This window comes from Heteronotia binoei, chromosome 18 (genome assembly GCF_032191835.1).
Source record: "Heteronotia binoei isolate CCM8104 ecotype False Entrance Well chromosome 18, APGP_CSIRO_Hbin_v1, whole genome shotgun sequence".
Lineage (NCBI taxonomy): Eukaryota > Metazoa > Chordata > Lepidosauria > Squamata > Gekkonidae > Heteronotia > Heteronotia binoei.
Genome location: NC_083240.1, coordinates 5,108,926 through 5,127,412, shown reverse-complemented (window position 1 = coordinate 5,127,412; position 18,487 = coordinate 5,108,926). Strand labels below are relative to the sequence as shown.

The following is an 18,487-nucleotide window of genomic DNA, read 5'->3' as shown; positions in this document are numbered from 1 at the left end:
AACATGGTGGTGGAGGGCGAAGAAGAATTTTGGCAGTGGCCCACCCATCAAGGCCATGCAAAACGTGTTCCTAGGATCTCTGGATCTGATATTGCCCAATAAATATAAATATATATGCACACATGGCTGAGGATACACTGAAAATATTCTAAACATGTGTCCAATGCTCGACAGCTGGCTTCAGCCATCAGCCTGCGTCTTAATTCAAGAAGTGGAGCTCAGAGGATGATAACAAAACAACCACCAAGTGTCGCGATTCTCCCCCTCCCCTCCCCTTACAGAAGAGGCGAGAGGAAGAGGGGCAGACTTACTTAACAGTGGAAACCGTTCCAGTTGTAATGGAGTCGGTCTTGGAGAAGGTGGACTTCAGGTACTCTGGAGTGTTGAAGGGCAACGAGGCTGGCTGCTCGGGTCCAGCCACTGATGTGCTGCTGGGGGTACTGGCAAGGGGCGCAGGGCCCAAACTGGGCGTTGGAGCTTTGACTGGGGGGAGCTTCTGGATGTTCCTTACATCATACTTGGAAGGACGGCCCACTTTGCCTGTTTTGAAGGCAATGGCCCCTCCCATGTCTGGGCTTCCTTCCCCCGGCTTGAAGAGATGCAAGTACTTGACGTTCTCCAAGTCATACTTGGAGACCTTCTTGTAGGTGTTGCCATTCTGAGGCCTGATGCTCTCACCTGTCTTCAGCTTCTGGATGAAGAAATCATACTTGGAGGCCCGAGACATCAGCCCTTGCATCTGGGAACTGCTGGGAGAGGGCAAGGGCAGAATGGTCGCTTTTGTCTCTGGCAGGAGTGAGGCATCGGGGGCCGGTAACCGAATCGGTTGTCCCAGGCCTGGGGGAGCTTCCTTGCCCAGTTTGCTGGTCAGCTCCTCCACCTTGGCTGGGTGGATCGGCCACGGGACTTGTTCCCCAGCCTTCAACTTGCGGATATACTCCTCGTACTTGGAAAAGCGGGCTCTCTTGCTCGCGGCATCCTCGCTGGCAAGGGAGGTGGCGACAGCGGCCGTGGCAGCCTCAGAGGTAGAAGCATTTAGCTTGTCAAAGCTAATCTTGCGGGCCAGCTCGTCCCGCATGTTCTGGTCATCGTAGCCAAACATGCCCAGGAACTCGTTCATGGTGGTGGCGGCATAGTCCCGCAGAGAAGAAGCCTCCCCTGGAGGAATCAAAAGGAAAGCAAGAAAGCTTGTCACTCAAGAGGGTGGGCTTCCCCTTCCTTCCTGTGCCAGCTTCCGGAGTGGGGAGAGAAGGCAACATGATCTACTGACGTTTGGCTCACTTGTTCGGTTTTACGACTCTTAAATTAATTTGTTTAAAAAAAAGTAATTAATACTGGGGTAAAATAAAAAGAGTTCATCAATGCCAGGAAAATCAATTTCCTAAATGTTCTAGCCGATGGCTTTTCAGTACATTAAACAAAGTTTCATAAATGTCTCTGCACTCTCGCCTTGGCCTAATATGAAGAAGTAATTTTACTGGAAGTGAGGCCACTGCCAAGATGCCAAAGGCGTCACAGCTTCCCTCGGTGTGTGAGGGTGGCAGGCAGGAGGCAACGGAGAGGGTGGGGAACGGGAGGGGAAGGAAGATGGCAGAAAAAGAAGGGAGGGTGTCTGGAGGGGGAGCAACAGGCAACACATGAGGGAAGGGGAAAAGGCTGAGGGCATACTGGCAGGGGAGAGGGATATGTTGAAGGACACTGGCACAACAGGGTGAAGGATAGAGAGAAGGCAGCAAGAGGAAGGAGGAGACACAGTAAGACAAAGAAAAGAAAAGGAAAAAGGTGGTGAGGACAGTGAAAGGCAAAGGGAAGATCCACTATGAGGAATGGGGTGTGTGAGAAGAGGGGCAGGAAATGAACCAACAGACCCCCCTTTCCCAACTCTACCCTCTCTTTCCCCAAGACTTCATTGAGTTGAGTGTCCCTCCCATCCCATCTCCCCCACCAAATCGTTTGAGATGGATTCAGACACACAACCACGGGGTAATACGGTGGCAAAGCGGAACACTGAAACTACCCCAGAGTGCTCGGCATGGGTAGGGCTGCTCATGTGAATGCTGTGTTACAGCAACTTCAGGATATCTTTACTAGCATTTGTTTTTTAAAAAAATAAATGTGTTATCACTATATCCTAAGCAAGAGAGAGAGGCCACACAGGAAATCATGAATAGAGCTTGCATAAGGTTGATTCTTTTGCCAAATTGCCCTCCAATCACTGGTCCATGCCACGTCAAGTTAGTTGAGTGAGTCAGGTTGCAAGAGCAGAATGAGAGCTGATTCACAAAAACATTAAACTACGGTTATTTTACAGAACTGAGAGCAGCTTCCTCAAGGTCACCCAAGTGGCAGAGGTGAAATCTGAACCCAGATCTCCCAACTCTGAGCCCTATTTTCTATCCATGAGACCCCAAGGGCTCTCTTAAAACCCCTCTGAATGATCTGAGATCCAGGCTATCAACTACCATTTGCCAAGAGATTTAGGATGTGCCTTCTACAGCCAGAGGCAACAGACATCTGAACTGTCAAAAGATCTGACCACTAGACAAAAAACAGCCATCAGTCAATTCCCCTGTGTCTTGGAACCAGGACAATGGGCTAGACAGCACTTTGGGTCTGATCCAGCAAAGCAAATCTTATGTTCTTGTATTCTTGATTCAGGTTATTGGAGAAAAGGGAAAAGATGGGAGTATTTTTGTCCATGGGAAGTGCTGTTGCAATGTGCTGGGGAAATCCTTTTCCCACATGGGTATCTGGGGGATGGTTTGCAGTTGGAACAACTGATAGTTTCTGGGGATGAGATGTGATGAAGGGAGCAGCTTTGACTCCCAAAAGCTCATTCTCTAAAAATCTTGTGCTGGTGGAGTCAAATCTAGCTCTTTTACCGCGAACCAATGAGGCTACCTTCTGGAGGTGAGAGATGTAAAGAACATTTCCTAGGTTGGTTGGTACCTCTTCCAACCAGGCAATTTTCTTTGATCCCTGTATCTTAAGAGTAAACTGGCTGGCCCCTCTGTGGATGACAGAAGCCACACCAATGGACCACCCACAGGCAAGTTTGGGACTGCTGTCTTCCTGGGGGGCTCCTTGGGTATGCAAAACCCCACAACTTTGTGAATTAAGCAAAATAGGGACTGGGAAGGAAGAGACCTTCCAAAGGGACTGGATAAGAACTGAAAATGGTCTGTGGGCACTGAAGGCTGAGAGCAGCTGGGAGTCAGTTAGCGGGAAAAGGAGGAGAAACCAACCTGCTGAAGTCCCTGGGAAGGGGAGGATCCTGGAAGGGAGGATTTTGAGGGGTTAGATTTTCCAAACTTCTCTGCAATTCCTTGCAAGCTCCCAGTTTGTTTCATTTGGATTTGTAAACCACTTTTCAGCCCAGAAATGAGCTGCTAAGGAGGCCTACAAGGAAGGCTGGCTGGATGCAGGAAAGGACAAGGCAGGGGGTGCTTTACACTCATGTAAAGATGCCTGCATGCTCTTGTTGAGCTCCTGACTGACGCTCTGGCCCTCCTTTGGGGCCACCTCTTAATGTGTCCCCCCCCCCGTTTTCTAAGTCAGAGGGGAAAGGGAACAGGCACAGAGCTGGGATCCAAACCCAGATCCCTTAGATCCAGCTCCAACTCTCTGTCAGTGGCACCAGTCATGATGTCAGACCATCTGCAAAAGATCTGTGGGGACGAAATGGGAAGGTTCTGAAATGGCAAATACCGTTCCACATTTCTACAGTGTTCAAAGGGCATGTGGTGTCGGACAAAGTAAAAGCTGGACAGATTCTGTTCTGGGAGGCTTCATGAAACCAAAACTGTACAGACAAGAGCAGCATGGCAGAAAGTAAGGGGGACTGCTGGGGAATAGTGAAGGCCCAGGGGAAGTTCAAGTGCTTTTGCTGAAGGAAGAGCAGGTGAAGGACTGAGCAGAGAAGAGAAAGAGGATGAGAAGGAAAGAGGATGGAGGAAGTGTCTGCTGGGCTATTGCCTCAAAGGAGGGCTGCAGGACAAACCCTTGTGTGGCACTTGAGGTGCCCTTCAGTCCTTAGAATCATAGAGTTGGAAGGGAACCCCCAGGGTCATCTAGTCCAACCCCCTGCACAATGCAGGAAATTCAAAACACCTCTCCCTAAATTCATACGATCAGCATTGCTGTTAGATGGCCATCTAACCTCTGTTTAAAAACTTCAAAGGAAGGAGGGCTTTTTTAAAAGCAGGAATTCCTTTGCATTTTAGGCCACCCACCCCTGAAGGAGCCAATCCTCCAAGAGCTCACAGGGCTCTTATTATAGTGCCTACTGTAAGCTCTTGGAGGATTGGCGACATTAGGGGTGTGTGGCCTAATACGCAAAGAAGTTCCTGCTACAAAAAAACCCCTGGGAAAGCCCACCACCTTGTCTGTGTGTGTGTTTGGAAGAAAGCACTTGGCTCAGGTTTCTGGATCAATTAATGGTTGTGCAGGAAGGCTAATTTACACTCCCGCCTCCCCATCCCATGCCACTCCCGTTCATTCTGGCCACAGACTTCTCACAGACCAGCCTGGTCTTAAAACATTTCAGGATTTAGGAAGCCCGACTCTGGCAAGGTCTTGCACTGCCACTGAGACGGGAACGAAGAGGGCAGGGGGAAGTATGGATTCACCTGCGCCACTTCCTCCCTGGTCACCCTGGTGTGCCGCAAGCATTGCATTTCATGTCCGTGCACCGCAGCACTGAAGTGTTTCCTCCCGCCTCAAAGCTTTTGCCCTTTCGCTGCCTTTCCCTGGTGTAACCCTAGAGCCCCCAACAAAAGCGATTAATCCCCTGCAAGCCTGCCTCTCCCAGGTCTAAGATTTCCCTGTTCCTGCTAAATCCGTCTTCCCCGCTTCTGCTTTTCATCTCTCCTCGGACCTGTAAAACGATCCCCTCCCATTTCTCCCCCCCTCCCCCCTCCCCATGTGGTGAAATCCCATCCAGTCCTCAGTGAAACCACACAGAGAGCAGAGGGGGAAGCCTCCTTTTCACAAGTCCTGAAGAAGCTGGGGAGGGGAGAGACTCCCCCCTCTGGATTCTGTCCGTCTCTTTCACAGAGGAATCCCGCAGCAATTGTCAAGGCAGGCCATCCAAAGGTTAAGCAGCCAAAAAAATAACAGGCAGGACTTGGGAAGTTGGGGAGCCCTGAAGTTCAGTGCAGCAAGTCTGGGGACTGATGGCAAAACCGCTCGCTGGCTCTCGGGGCTTTTGGGACTCTCTTAGGGCTCTCCTGCCAGGCTGGCCTCCCTGCTTCTGAAGCCTCAACCTCTGCTGTGAGTTGCCAAAAGGGCTTCCCCCTCCCCCCTTTTGGATTTTGCCGATATCCATTTGTGGGCATTGCCAAAGAGCAGAGATCTGCGTACAGCTTGGAGCAGCTATCGTATCACAAAGGATTCGGAGTTAGCAAAGAGAGGGGAGAGAGAGAGAGAGAATCCGAAGGGGGCTAAAAATAGCTGACAGCAACACACTATATATGGAAGGGAAAGCCAAACAGCCCAAATGGAGCAGGAGGTCTGGGCTCCAGGGGGACAGGCAAAGGGTCCCAGTCAGAGTTTCACTATCTGCTCTGACCCGAAAAGTGAGGGGGGGGGGGACTGGAAGAGGCAGGCTGGATAAAGCACCAGCACTGGTTGAGGGAAGGGCTGCACATCAAAGCCTTGTGGGTCTCCGAGGCACACGTGGGGCCAACTGGGATTCCTTGTCAGCTGTTCCGCATTTCCTGAGGAGCAACTCTTAGTCATGAGGCTGAAGTTGTGGCAGCCCTGGTGTGAATGTGTTCACCAGCATCAAAGAAAGGGGGAAGGATAACTCTTCCTTTCCAAGAGCTCTGTGCATACATCTGAGTTGTGTCGGCTGCTTCCACATGGGTATATTGCCTCATTTTGCAAATGTAGGGGCAACAGAACTTCCACATGGGGGTCCCGCGTCTGCCATTCCCCCCCCCCCTTAGACTTTCTGCCTTTTTAAAAAGCAGCAAGGAGGAGGGGGTTTTTTGCCTGACTCTTAATTTTTTTTTAAATAGCCCACTAGTGTTGGAGAGAATGGCAGGTACTGGAGGAATGGCATTAGATGTAGGCAGGATATGTTTGCAGAGCCTCAGCTGGCAAAGAGACATACATATGTAGGGGTATGGAGAGAGGGAAAAAAGGTAAACTGTGGGGCCAAGGGCCATGAGGCACGGTGGGGGGGGGGGGAGAGAAGGGAGACATTCTGCACAACTCTGTTAACCAGACATTTTAGACAGGAGTCTATGATTTGGAGCTGAGAGCCGCTGGTCCATCTTTTAATTTAGACTACACTTCCGAAGACTGCAGCACTTCTTCCCAGGCTTGAAGGCATCAGGCAGGGGGAATAAGCATAACTGACAGTGGGGGGAAAGTCCCAGCTTGGAAAAGCCTTGAGAGGCTCCCCCCTCTGCCCCCTTGTAGCCCACTGACCGCATCCTGAAGGCAAGCAGGTAGAAAGGGGCTTGAGAGTGGGGAAGTTTTGACCCCTCCCGCCCTGCCGACTTGCTTGCCTGTCTGCGGGGAGTGAAAACTGCTTTCGGGCAAGCAGGTCAGAAGCTATAAGGAAGATCCTTCTTTTTTCTTTACAAGCCGTTGTTAAGCTATGGAGATAGTAATGTAGCAGCAGGAAGGCCAGTCAAAACATTGGGCGGGCTGGCAGGTTTGTGCGGCTGCCGTTAGCTAGACGGGCAGCTGGGACTAGGGGTCTGGGGGTCACCACCAGCAGCAGGGGGAGTGCAGGTGCAACAGGGAGGGAAGGAGGCCCACGGGGTCTTGGCAGGCACACTGTGGCCTACAGGCAACCTGTGGAGGAATGAGGATTTACGAACTGAGCGCCTCTCCAGAGAATGTACTGAAAGCGAGTGATGCTGAAGCTGCACGGGGCTGGAAGGGAGTCTGCCTGGGAACCAGATGCAGGGCGCTTTGAGCTCCTCGGTGGAGGGAGAGCTGGGAGGAGCAGAAGGAACAAGGAAGCAACCAAAGCAAAAAAAAATAAAAGTAAAAAAGCAAAGCCAAATTTTCTCTGCATCTCAAGAAAGTTGGTGTCAGTCTTCAAGGTGCCAAAGAACCCTTTGCTGTTTTGGCTACAACAGACTAACATGGCCGCTCCTCTGGAATACACAAAGGAATGACATTTGTGAGTGCCCCGGCAGCGATCTGTTGGGCGGATTTACACAATGCTGCTCAATGAAGCCTTTGTTCAATGAACCCCAAGACCTGGCCATGCTAGATGAGTCCAAAGGGCCAGGGAGCTCAGAACTTGCAACGGTAGCCCAGTCCTCCTGGACAGCTCGAAGACTCCTGCTCTTTGCTCCCAGCTTCAGGAGGGGCCGTGGCTCAGTGGTGGAGCATCTGTTTGGTGTTCAGAAGGTCCCAGGTTCAATTCCTGGCATCTCCAATTAAAAGGACCAGGCAGGAGGTGATGGGAAAGACCTCTGCCTGAGACCCTGGAGAGCGGCTGCCTGTCTGAGAGGGCAATACTCTCCTTGATGGACTGATGGTATGATTCAGTGTAAGGCGGCTTCCTATGGGACAATGGTGTGGAATGTGGAGGCTCCACTCTGAGCTCTTTCGGCTGAGTGCCCCCAGCTGACTGGTCTTCTGTGAATTTCCCTCCTGCCTGAACTCACCTGGAAGCTGCCGCACCGTTTGGGTGGGATCCTTTGTCAATTTAGACTTACAAAGAAAGCATGTTGCAAAAAGAGCCCTGCCATATGGTGCTTCCTTACTCCCTACAGACTGGCTTTCTTGCTTTTAGTTCCTTCCAGAAATCCCTGCTCTTCTTCACCGTATATTTTGGGGTGCACAAAAGCAAACTGCAACTGAGGAAGCTGGAACTGGGAGGAGAAGGGGGGGTGTCAAGAATTAAAACAAACTTAAGCGGGGAGTCCAGGCTCAATCACCTTGTGCCAGTGAAAGACAAGGGCTTTCCTATCAAAGGAAGCTGAAGGTCACACTTTTCCTCATTGATCTTGCAATGTTTGTTAATTACTCTGTCACTGATGTGGCGAAGGATAATTAAACAGCTCTGTTTATATCTTATATGCATAATTATGTGCGTTGCCACTGAACTCACGAAGGCTGGAAAAGAGGGAAGGGACAGATGAACGGAGATGAGTTTCTCTGCATTATTAAGGGTGGGGGGGAGGGAGGGAGGCTCGGCCAGAACACACAAAAGGCAGAAACGTTGATGGAGCCGTGAGATGAGGGGGTGGGGGGGGGGCTTGGACTTGTCAGAGATGTAGGAACAGGACCAAGGGCCAAGCAAAGTGATTAAACCTGAATGGAGTTAAGACTTCATTGGAAGCTGCCCTCTCCTCGGAGGCTTCTGGGGAGTCAGTTCTGACCAGCTCTTCACAACGGGAGCTGCCTTCACTTTCTGGCTCTCTCCGTGTAAACTCCCCTCCTGATCTTTCTTCCAAGTTGGGAGGTGGGTTCCCATGGCTCACCTCTGCCTCCCTCCCCTGTAGTGTCTCCCGGATGCTCCTCCCAGAGGAGTCTGACAGCAGGAGGGTCCCCCTCCCTTTCTGGCCCTCCCTGGTGCCGGGTTCAAATGTCCTGTTTTCAGTGGGACTGCCCTCAGAGCATCACTTTCAGGGAATATCCTCGATTGTCTGGGAAGAACCAGCATCAACATGGAGCTCATCAGTAGCCACTTTCCATGGCACCCACTGACTTGCAGGGTCAACCGTAGCCTCTCTTCTTGTGGCCAGCACAACCCAAACAAATTACCATCCATTTCAACACCCCACTCCTCGTCTGTGCAACATGGGGTCTTTTGGCCTTTCCTGTCTTCGCCAGACTGCAAAGGCAACTGAGAGGCTGTGCAAGTGAGTTAGAAGAGCCTTTGGAGGGCCAGGATTTGGACATGGGAGCAAAGAGAACAGGATTGCCCTCGCCATGGGAGAGGTCTGTGCCCACCATTCCAAAACAGAGAAATGGGAGGCAGTGGGGAAAGCAACGCAAGCAGGCTGGAAAGAGCAAATGATTCCCAAACAGCTTGTGAGGGGGTCTGATGGAGAGAAAGAAAGAAAGAAAGAAAGAAAGAAAGAAAGAAAGAAAGAAAGAAAGAAAGAAAGAAAGAAAGAAAGAAAGAAAGAAAGAAAGAAAGAAAGAAAGCTCATTTGTTACAGTAGGTTTGTTTTGGCAAGTTTGTCCACAGAGTCAAGCCAGAGCAGCTGTAGACTGAGGTGCTGCTACAGGAGCTGCTGCTGTTTGCCAGGGAGGCAGAGTGGCAGGCAGCGGAATGCCTCTCCAGGGGCAGACAGGCAAAGAAACCATCTCCCACGTGCCAGCTAATCTCTCCCCACCCCCACCCCATGTCACTCTCCCTTCTCCTTTCACCTTCAGCAGGGAGCACAAGACGCCAAGGGGCCTGCAGTGCAAGCCAGGGAGAGGGAGGGAGGGAGGGAGAGAGAAACTGCCTGCTGCCACCTCACTGGGGCTCCCAGGAATCAGAGGTTTGCACACCCATGCATTTGCACACTAAGGCTGCACACCTTGTACACGTGTGCCTATTACAATTTTCTAGACACCTGAATTTGTGACACACTTGTGGAAAATAAAATGATGGAAGAAAGAAAACAAGATAATTTGGACGCTTTGATGATAAGTTGCTGTTTGCGTGCATTTTCTTATCCCTGTTTTATCTTCTTGATACTTTTGTTTATCAGTTCCAAAGACTCACATGCCACCTTTCTGCTTCAGTGGAAAAGTTTCTACATGATTTTTAATGCACTTGTCCTGTTCTACTAGATGTAGTAGCTACAGTTAACATTTTAAATAATTCTGATTTTACTACTAATTTATACTTTCAGCCATCAAACTATATCTATAGAGAGAGCTGGCTATCATGTGTTATACACGCTGAAGGGATTGTTTTAATGGTGGGTAGCATGTCGAACTAGGATCTCAGAGACCCGGGTTTGAATCCCCACTGGTGCCATGGAAGCTTGCTGGGTGACCTTCAGTCAGTCACATGCTCTCAGACTAACCTACCTCACAGGGCTGTTGTGAAAACAAAATGGAGAAGAGGGGTACAATGTAAGTCACTCTGGGTCCCCACTGGGGTGAGGATTTTACCTCGAATTAAATTAAATTTTAAAGTTTTACCCATTTTAAATATTTCTGTTTTACTCTTGTGTGTTCTAAATGAGCATTATTACATGCATTGCTATATGGGATGTGGGGTGGCCTGTGAGTTTCAGTGAATGCGTCACAATACTTGAAAGGGTTTTTGAAAAAGCTGTCTACCTAATCCAGCCACCTGCTCCAAAAATATGTTGATTATATCAAGAGCCAAGGAAGTAGCATTGAGCCTCAATGCAGTCGAAGGGGAAAGATACCCACCCCCACAAGTGAGCTGACAGGCCAGTATTATTAGGGCAGGGGTGGGTGGAATTCCTTCCTGATCCCAGCCTTGGTGATCACCCAGACCCAAACCTACCCAGTCAAGTCATCCCTTGGGAAATGGCACTGCTCAGCATTCTGGCCCAAGAATGGCGCCTCAGAAGAGCCCTGCTGGATCAGACCAGGGAGAGTCCATCTAGTCCAGCCTCCTGTCTCACACAGTGGCCCGCCAGTTCCTCTGGAGGGCCAACAACAGGGCAGAGAGGCTGACCTTGCCTGAATGTGGAGGTTCTCAACCTTTGGATACCAGTGCCAGGGGGAAACAACAGTCAAGAGAGTGAACAAACAGTCAACAGAGATCCCACCACACGCAGCCTTACCTGAAGGAGCTCCGCCACTGAGCTTGGAGCCCATCTCACTGCGGGAGGAGCGGAAGCCTTCATCCTTCAAGGGAGACGCATCTGAATCCCGCTCGTCCAGGAAGCTGCCATCTTGAGAGCCCCGCTGCGGTTCAGCCTCATCCCCGTTGTCCTCTTCGTCACTGCAGCCCTTGGGCTGCACCATGTACACGCCCTCGGGGGGCTCTTCCGCACCCTCGGAGCCTTTCCCTTCCTTGTTCTCGATTCGCCCCAGCAAGGCCTCTTCGCTGTACTCCCCGTTCACCCACTTCTCAATCACCTCCCTCCGCTTGTCCTCCTCAATCTTCTGCACACAGTCGGCACCCTCCGAAAACTCAGCCCCTGGCTCCTTCCCCCCAGGCTGGGGGAGCTCCTTGTTGCTGCCACCAGTGCCGCCCCTCCCCTGGGGAGCCTTGCCAGTGTGTGCTTGCTCGGGTCCTTTGTGGTCAACGACGACCTGGCGGCTCAGCTTGGCACAGATGGCATTTAGCTTCAGGCCACCTTTGCGCTTGGCAGCCATCTTGGTGTTTCCTGAGGTTGCGTCAGTGCATATAGTTCTTTCAGCTGAAGGGGGTGGACAAAAGAGAGAGGGAAAGGAAGAACTGATGTTAAAAGAAGATAACCTTGAATATGCAGTAAAGTTTACACACCTCCAGCTCAGCCCAAACATTTTAAAAAACAAGTTGCCTTCTCGGAGGCCAATTCACATGATCAAACCAGTGTACTGAACATGTGGACTGAGAAGATTCATAGATTTTTTACTGGGGTGGCCAGAGAAGGGTTACCCAAACATTTTTGAGCCTGTGGGCGTCTTTGGGCGGTGGGCGCAACCACAAAAATGGCTGCCACAAGAGCTGAAGCCACACGCAAGCACTGAGGAATCCCCAGTGCAGGGGACAGGAGGGAGAGTGTCTGCAAGAGAAGAAAAGCAACCCTGCAGTGCCAGCTGCCACCAAAATCATGTCATCTTAATCTCCACGTCCCATCAGATTTTCAATGGCCAATCCGACGTCCTGCTTGGAAGGAACCCTGCTTGCCCCCTCCCCATTCTCTAAAAACACGTGGCAAGTGCAAGGAAAGGTATTGGCATCACACTGGGGACTCTGAGCCAGAGTGATAGGTCTGCCTGGACACAGGGATTGTATCTCTGGTGTAGCCTTGGAGTTCCACAGGACTCACAAGACTGGATAAGATAAATTCATGGAGAAGGGACAAATTCTCTCAACAACTATTAGCCGTAACACCTAAATGGAACTTCCATGCCCTGTGGCATTATACCCCCTGAGAAAGCCCAAGCAACAGAACCTTTTCAGAAGGGCTTTCTGTCTGACCCACTAAGGCAATTCTTACAATATTCCCTGCAGAGAGAGGATGTGACCACACACCTTTCTTTTGACAAATAAACCACTAGATGAAGACAAGGATCCACCATTGTCTCCCTCCTTCACTCTTCAAAGTTCTCTCCTCAGTGTTTTGGGACCTGGCTTCTTACAATGTGACACTTCCAAAAAAAGCCAAGGAATGGGGGCCAACAGTTCCAGCTCCCCCTAATCCCACCACCAAGAGAGCTTTAGAAAATGATCACACAAGTTAATGATGGAGAAGGCTGGGGTCTATTGAACGCAACAGATAAAAGCAGAGCCTCCATCTTCAGGGGCAGGATACCTCCAATGACCAGATGCTGGGCGCTAACAGCAGGGGGTGAACAAAGAGGCCAGTCCTTCTCCGCTTCAGTCTTAGCATGGATCCAAAGTATCATGTTCTAAAAGTGTGACAGTTGACTGTCACAGGAAGCTCCTGGTTTCTATCACATGGTGTCTTTTCCTGTTCCTGACATTAGTGGCAGTAAAGCTCCAACACCTTGAGGGCTCTTGGCGTAGTTGTATTTATTTGCTTATTTGTTCGATTTATATCCCGCCCTACCCCACCAAGGTGGGCTCAGGGCGGCTTACAATACAAAAAGCTAACAAAAATACAATAAAATACATAAAACTCACATCAATATGCACTATGCTACCTTTTCCTTAAATCAGTTCTTCAAGTTGACCAAGAGGAGCTGTGTGAGTCAAGCCCTGTATGTTCTACTAGTAGCCTAAGTGAGCACCCCCACTCCCCCCCTTCACATGCGATCATCCCCCTGGCATTTGCTCTTTCAGCGCTGAACGCCCCCCTCCCCGCAGCCCCCAACTGTTTACCCCTTTCAGCTCAGAGGGAAAACAGATTTGAGGGAAAGAGGAGCCTTAAGAAAGACCCATTTGCAGCGCCCCAGAGAGTCTGTTACTGCTGGTCTTGTAAAAAGACTGCTTGCCTGCCTCCTATCTCCCCTCCCCTCCCCTCCCCTCGCCCTGCTGATCTTGTTGGCCTGGGCCCGAACAACAGAAGCGGGTGGCTCTCCATCAGACCCCCAGCAGTGCTCCCAGAAGCAATGGTGACAACCCCTAATCCTCTAACATGACAGCCCAACGCAAACAGCCTGAAACTTTAGACTTGCTGTCCAATGGCCAGTGCAGGCTGCTTAGCTTTAGCGGCTGACAGCTTCAGGCACGCTCTCCCGTCAAGAACGGCAAAGGAAACCAATTGGCTGCACGCTGCCCACTGAACGGGTGCCAAGGACAAACAAATGCCTCTCTCATCCCTTCCAGCACGGCAAACAGAAGGAGATGCTTAAAAGCTTTCTAGCGATCTGAAGCAATGCCTAAGCAACTAGCGCATGCCTGCAAATCACAGCAAGCCCAGGTAGGCATTGCCGAGAGCAAGACTGGAATCATGTTTGAAATGCTGCCCTGTTGCTCTGGGCATTTCTTGAACATGACATTTTATATCTTTGCTTGCTATTAGCGGAGACCCCCGGATTCAGGCAAGGATAGCACAACTTGGTTTATCTACACTCAACACAGAGCTCTGATTTATTGCAACATGCCGTATGCCTTCCAATCAAAGTGGACCAGAGCTAAGGCTGAGGCAACTGAACGGCTTTGCAAAGTGACAGGGAGAAAAGATCCGAACCGATAACAAGTCCCACTCAAAGTGGGTGGTCTGCAATTTCTGTCAAACCAAAGCACCCACTTCCCTTTGTTCTTCTCACCCACAAACAGCAGATCCCCAGATAAAGGCAAAACAAAAACACGTACACCTGTGTTATTTACACACCCACCCATGTACTCACACAAGAGCACACACCCTGTACACGCCCAGGATCTGCAGAGCTGGGGCACACACACATTTGCTGGCTGGTTGGCTCTCACACCTGGTTGCATACTTCTTGGCTCAGGGTAATCCAGGTCACAGTTTTGTCACCACTTTTTCCCGGGGCCCTGGCTGATCCAGAAGCTCAGCCAAGGCCTTTTCAACTCAGGAGTGAGTCTTTCCCCTAGGCTACAACTGGGGGAAGGGGTCAAGTGAGGTTAAGGTGGGTGGAACACAGAGCCAATGCCAGGAGGGGGGGCTTTGGAGGAGGGCTGGCTCAGGGAGGCTAGGCGAAGGAGAGCCGTTCAGACAGCCCCCTCCAAGGCAGCCAGGAGGCCGCTGATGATTCAGCACAGGCCTGCCTGTGGATCTCTTCTGCAGGCCTGGCTCTGCCCTGCTGGCCAGCGGCAGCTTCAGGCAAGAAGGAGGTGTCCGATCCTATCAGAGGCCCCCAAAGAAGGCGCCCTCCGGCCTCAGCACAACCAGACATCTCTCTCTCGGCTCTGTACTTCTCCATCTGTTGGCACCTCGTTCATTCCCATCCCTCCACAGCTTCCCCAAGGAAAAGGCCACTTCAGAGTGGAGCAGCCGAGCACGTGTGTGTATACACAGACAGATACACACTCACACACAGACACACACATGAAACCCAGACAGCCAAGTGATTTTATAAATATTTACCCGAAGGAGAAGGGACCAGACAACGGCAACACTCCACGTGCTACTGAAGAAGTCGATGCTCCAGTGCAACTTGTGTCTCATACCCTACTCCTAGCCCAGCTTTCAGACTTGGGGGTCTGTCCTCTTTCAAAACCGTGGTTTTGTGGATCTTGTGCCAGATTTTCTCACCCGTGCATAACCTCCTTCTACAGCTCCAAAATGGGATTTCTAAAGGAAGTGTTCTGGCTTCTGAGCTTCCAACCCTGTTACAGCCTATCCACTTCTTCTTTTTTTTTTTTGCCAATAATGATAAGAATCTGGTACTGTGCAGAAAACAACAGCAGGTCCCTGCCCTGAAGAGCTTACAATCCAAACAGCTGGGGAGCTGACCGAGGTTAGGGCAATGTGGGAAGATCATGTGCAAGCACAGTTAGGCAACACACACCACACAACTAAAAAATACAGCTGACTTAACTTGCTCCTGTTTTTTGGCACCCAATTTTCCCGTTGTCTGCAGCAGTCCAGAAGGGGGAAGCCAGTGCAGATGAAGACCTCTGGGAAAGCTACATCTGGAAGGGGTGCATGGAAACATTGCTGCTACCCTCCCCACAACTCTCCACTGGGTGTGAGACTTGCTGGTGATGTCATTTTGAGCATGGGGAGCTGAAAGGCCATGGTTCTCCATTTGCAAGGGAAGTGGTTTACATTGGGGAGCATCCATGGCTCAGTGGCAGAGCATCTGTTTGGCATGCACAAGATTGCAGGTTCAATCCCCAGCATCTCCAGTTAAAGGATCTGGCAAGGAGGTGAGGTGGAAGACCTCTGCCTGAGACCCTGGAGAGCTGCTGCCAGTCTAAATAGACAAGATTGACCTTGATGGACCAAGCGTCCAATTCTGTATATGGCAGCTTCATGCATTCATGAGCATTCAAAAATGGCCACCCCACCTGCAGCCCGAAGTTTGCTCTTTGTCTAAAGACTGCCTTAAAGCCCAGGCAATGCAAAGCTGGGCATGGATGTGGAGCAAGAAGCCCTCATCCTTGGGACCTAAAAGCAGCACACTCCCCCCCCCCCCCCGCATCAGCTGCCCCTTCCTCCTCCCCACCCAACCCCGGCCTTGGTCTCCATTTAGCACTACGTAAAGATTCCAGGCTAAGTAAACATCCCCCTTGATTTTCTTCTTCCCAAAAGAAATGTTTTGATTTTCCATCAATCCAAGGAAGCCGTTTATAACCCAAGCTTGTCACGGAGGCTTTTTCATCTCTGCCCAGGACAAATGCTCCCACATGCTGTATTTACACTGAGCGCTTCCTGTGAAAACAATACCACTGAACGTTTACAGCCGCAGGGTAAGGAAGATGTCCGATGCCCTGCCCTGTACTGCTGCCACGGAGGTAAAGAGGAGTCTCCAAGAGCCCACAGCCTGGAGCCTGTGCAAGACCCCCCTGAAAAGTTAAAGAACTCCCAGGTTCATTTCTTTAAAAGCAACATCCCCATTCCCATGGAGGAATGGCAGGAAATATCATGGTTAGAAATTGCCACCTGTGCCATCGAAGCTGAAGTTAGTAAGGGGGGGGGGGTTACCCAAAGATAGATCCTCACATCCCTGAAGTGCCAGAACACAGGGGAACAGGACTGGATCTTTTCCTCAGGTCAGTTTATGTTCTGGGATTGAAAGGAAGAAGTTTGACACTAGGCTCAGAACACGGCATATTGAGGTTTTTAGTTTTTAAAGCAAGTTTCTGGTCCTTACGGCTTGCAAGCAGGGAGGTGACAGTGGAATGTCAAATGCTGTGTGTATATTTAGGTGCTGGGTGGGAATTCTGAACAGAGTTTTCAACAAACAGGTGACGCAATTACTGACAATTATGCAAATATGTGCAAATGTGTTCAATTTGCATAATTTATGCAGGTCACAAAATGCAGCTATTCTCGGTGTGGAATTATTGGAAGTGCCGATATGTCTGCTAGAGCACAGTTTGCTTACTTAAGTGGTGGAAGGGTTAAAGTATAGGACTGGGATTTGGGAAACTCAAACCTGAGTTCCCACTCAGCCATGGGAGCTCCCCTACCTCGCAAGTTTGTTGTGAGGATAAAGAGGAGGAGAGGAGAACAACATTAGCTGCTTTGGGGACACCCTGAAGAGAAAAGTAAAAAGGTAAAGGTAGTCCCCCTGTGCAAGCACCAGTTGTTTTCGATTCTGTAGGATACAATTAAATAAAACAAACAAAGTGCAATATCTGAGAACTTAGCCAGGACACACTGAAATCTTTAAAAGACTATTTCTGAAGGGATGGATGAGAGAAAGGAGAGAGAAGAGAGGAGTGGGGATCTTCCAGTGAAGAGGCACATTTTGGCTGGACAGCTGTGGGGGGGAAGGTGGGCCTGGGAGGAGAAGGCCTCTGAGGGGAAATGGGAGGAAGAATCCCAGTGCAGGCCCTGTAACTCTTGACTGGGGACTCCTGGACACTGGAGGGGGCTCAGGACATCCCAAGTATGGAGGGGATGGGGGGGCAGGGAGGGCTTGCGGGGACTGTCACTTCAGAGGGCTGCGCAAAAAGAAGAAGACGACCTGAACAGATGGATCTTTCATATTCTTATTGAAGAATTTTATACCCAGCTGAGTAGCTCAGCTCTGGAGAGGGGCCTCCGTGCCAGCTTTCCAGGAGCTGCGAGGGTTTCATCCAATCAATTATTTACAACATTGTTTGGGGCGGATGAGGGAGGAAACGGGGTGGGGGGGGAGAGGAGCCTGTTTGGATTGGGAAGCTGTGCACATCTCTGGTGCTTTTGAGAGATGCTGAAAGAGGGCTTCTGCATGAGCTCTTTTTAGGAGGAAGGGAGGCTAAAAATAAGTCTTCAATAACTAAATACAAATAAAGAATGACGCTGCTGCCATTAGGTTCTGGGACCAGAGGACAACAACTGGGCCTCCTCTAAAAGGCCATCCGGGCTGAGATGCATCCTGAGAATTGCTGCTTTCAAATTTTGTTTTGACATAAGCAATGCTTCTAGTCCTCACATGGCCAGACTCAGAAGTCACAGGAGGAGATGAGTATCGGCAGGGGGTGAAGAAAGTGTTCCCACTTGTTCCCTCTTTGCTCTGCCCCTGATGATCAGCAGGCCAAATGGTGCAGAATCATCCGTTATACATCCATCTATTTCATATGATCTAGGCAACAAAATTTTCAAACTAAAAGAGAGGAACATCTGAGATGCTGATGCCATGAAAGAGGTCTGATTTTCCAAACACTCGCCATGAAACTTGTTGAACCCTCTCCTGAACGTAACTGGCACTCCCTGGAGTGAACCCTCTCCTTTCCAGAGGACCCCGGAATTTCCTGCACCTGGTCCAGCTGAATTTCATATTGGGGGTGGGGGGAGAAAAGCTGGTTCAGCCATGACCACTCAACAGTATCCAGGGCGCAGCGTGAGAGCGGACTCAGTATGTTTTATCATCCCCCCCCCCCCCCAGTTTATCAATAAAACATTTTATTGCTTTTAGCTCAAGAGATGACCTCGGCTTAGTGGAACACTGTCTCTTTCGACTGACCTTGGAGAGTTCCACAGCGATGTCGCTAACCATCCCGTTTCGCTCTTTTTGAGCGGCTCTCATTTTCGAGGCTTTTAGAAAGGAGAATTGCAGACAGGAGAGCCCACAGCTCCAAAAAAAGCATGGAAAGGCCTCCAGCCAGGAATTGGTCCATGCTGCAATCCCACCATGGGAGCTGACCTGGGAGCAGAATCCAGCCCTGGGAGAATGCCACGTTCTCTCTTCTTTTCCAAAAAGCAAGCTGCTAATATGGCAGGGGATCCCAACCTCTTTGAGACTGTGGCCACCTTTGGAATTCTGACCCACGGTGGTGGGCGCAACCATAAAATGTCAGGGA

General features: G+C 50.4%; 1 protein-coding gene across 7 annotated transcripts in view; it reads right to left on the bottom strand.

The window, feature by feature from the left end:
- The window catches only part of CASZ1 (castor zinc finger 1), a 141,381-nt gene that overhangs the window by 44,669 nt on the left and 78,225 nt on the right, over nucleotides 1-18,487 (bottom strand). For all 7 annotated transcript variants that reach the window (XM_060258922.1, XM_060258924.1, XM_060258921.1 and 4 more), the window contains exons 2-3: nucleotides 10,734-11,315; nucleotides 312-1,158 (exon numbers count right to left, since the gene is read on the bottom strand). In XM_060258922.1, the coding sequence (XP_060114905.1) occupies nucleotides 312-1,158; nucleotides 10,734-11,315 (1,429 nt within the window). The remainder of the gene's footprint in view (nucleotides 1-311; nucleotides 1,159-10,733; nucleotides 11,316-18,487) is intronic.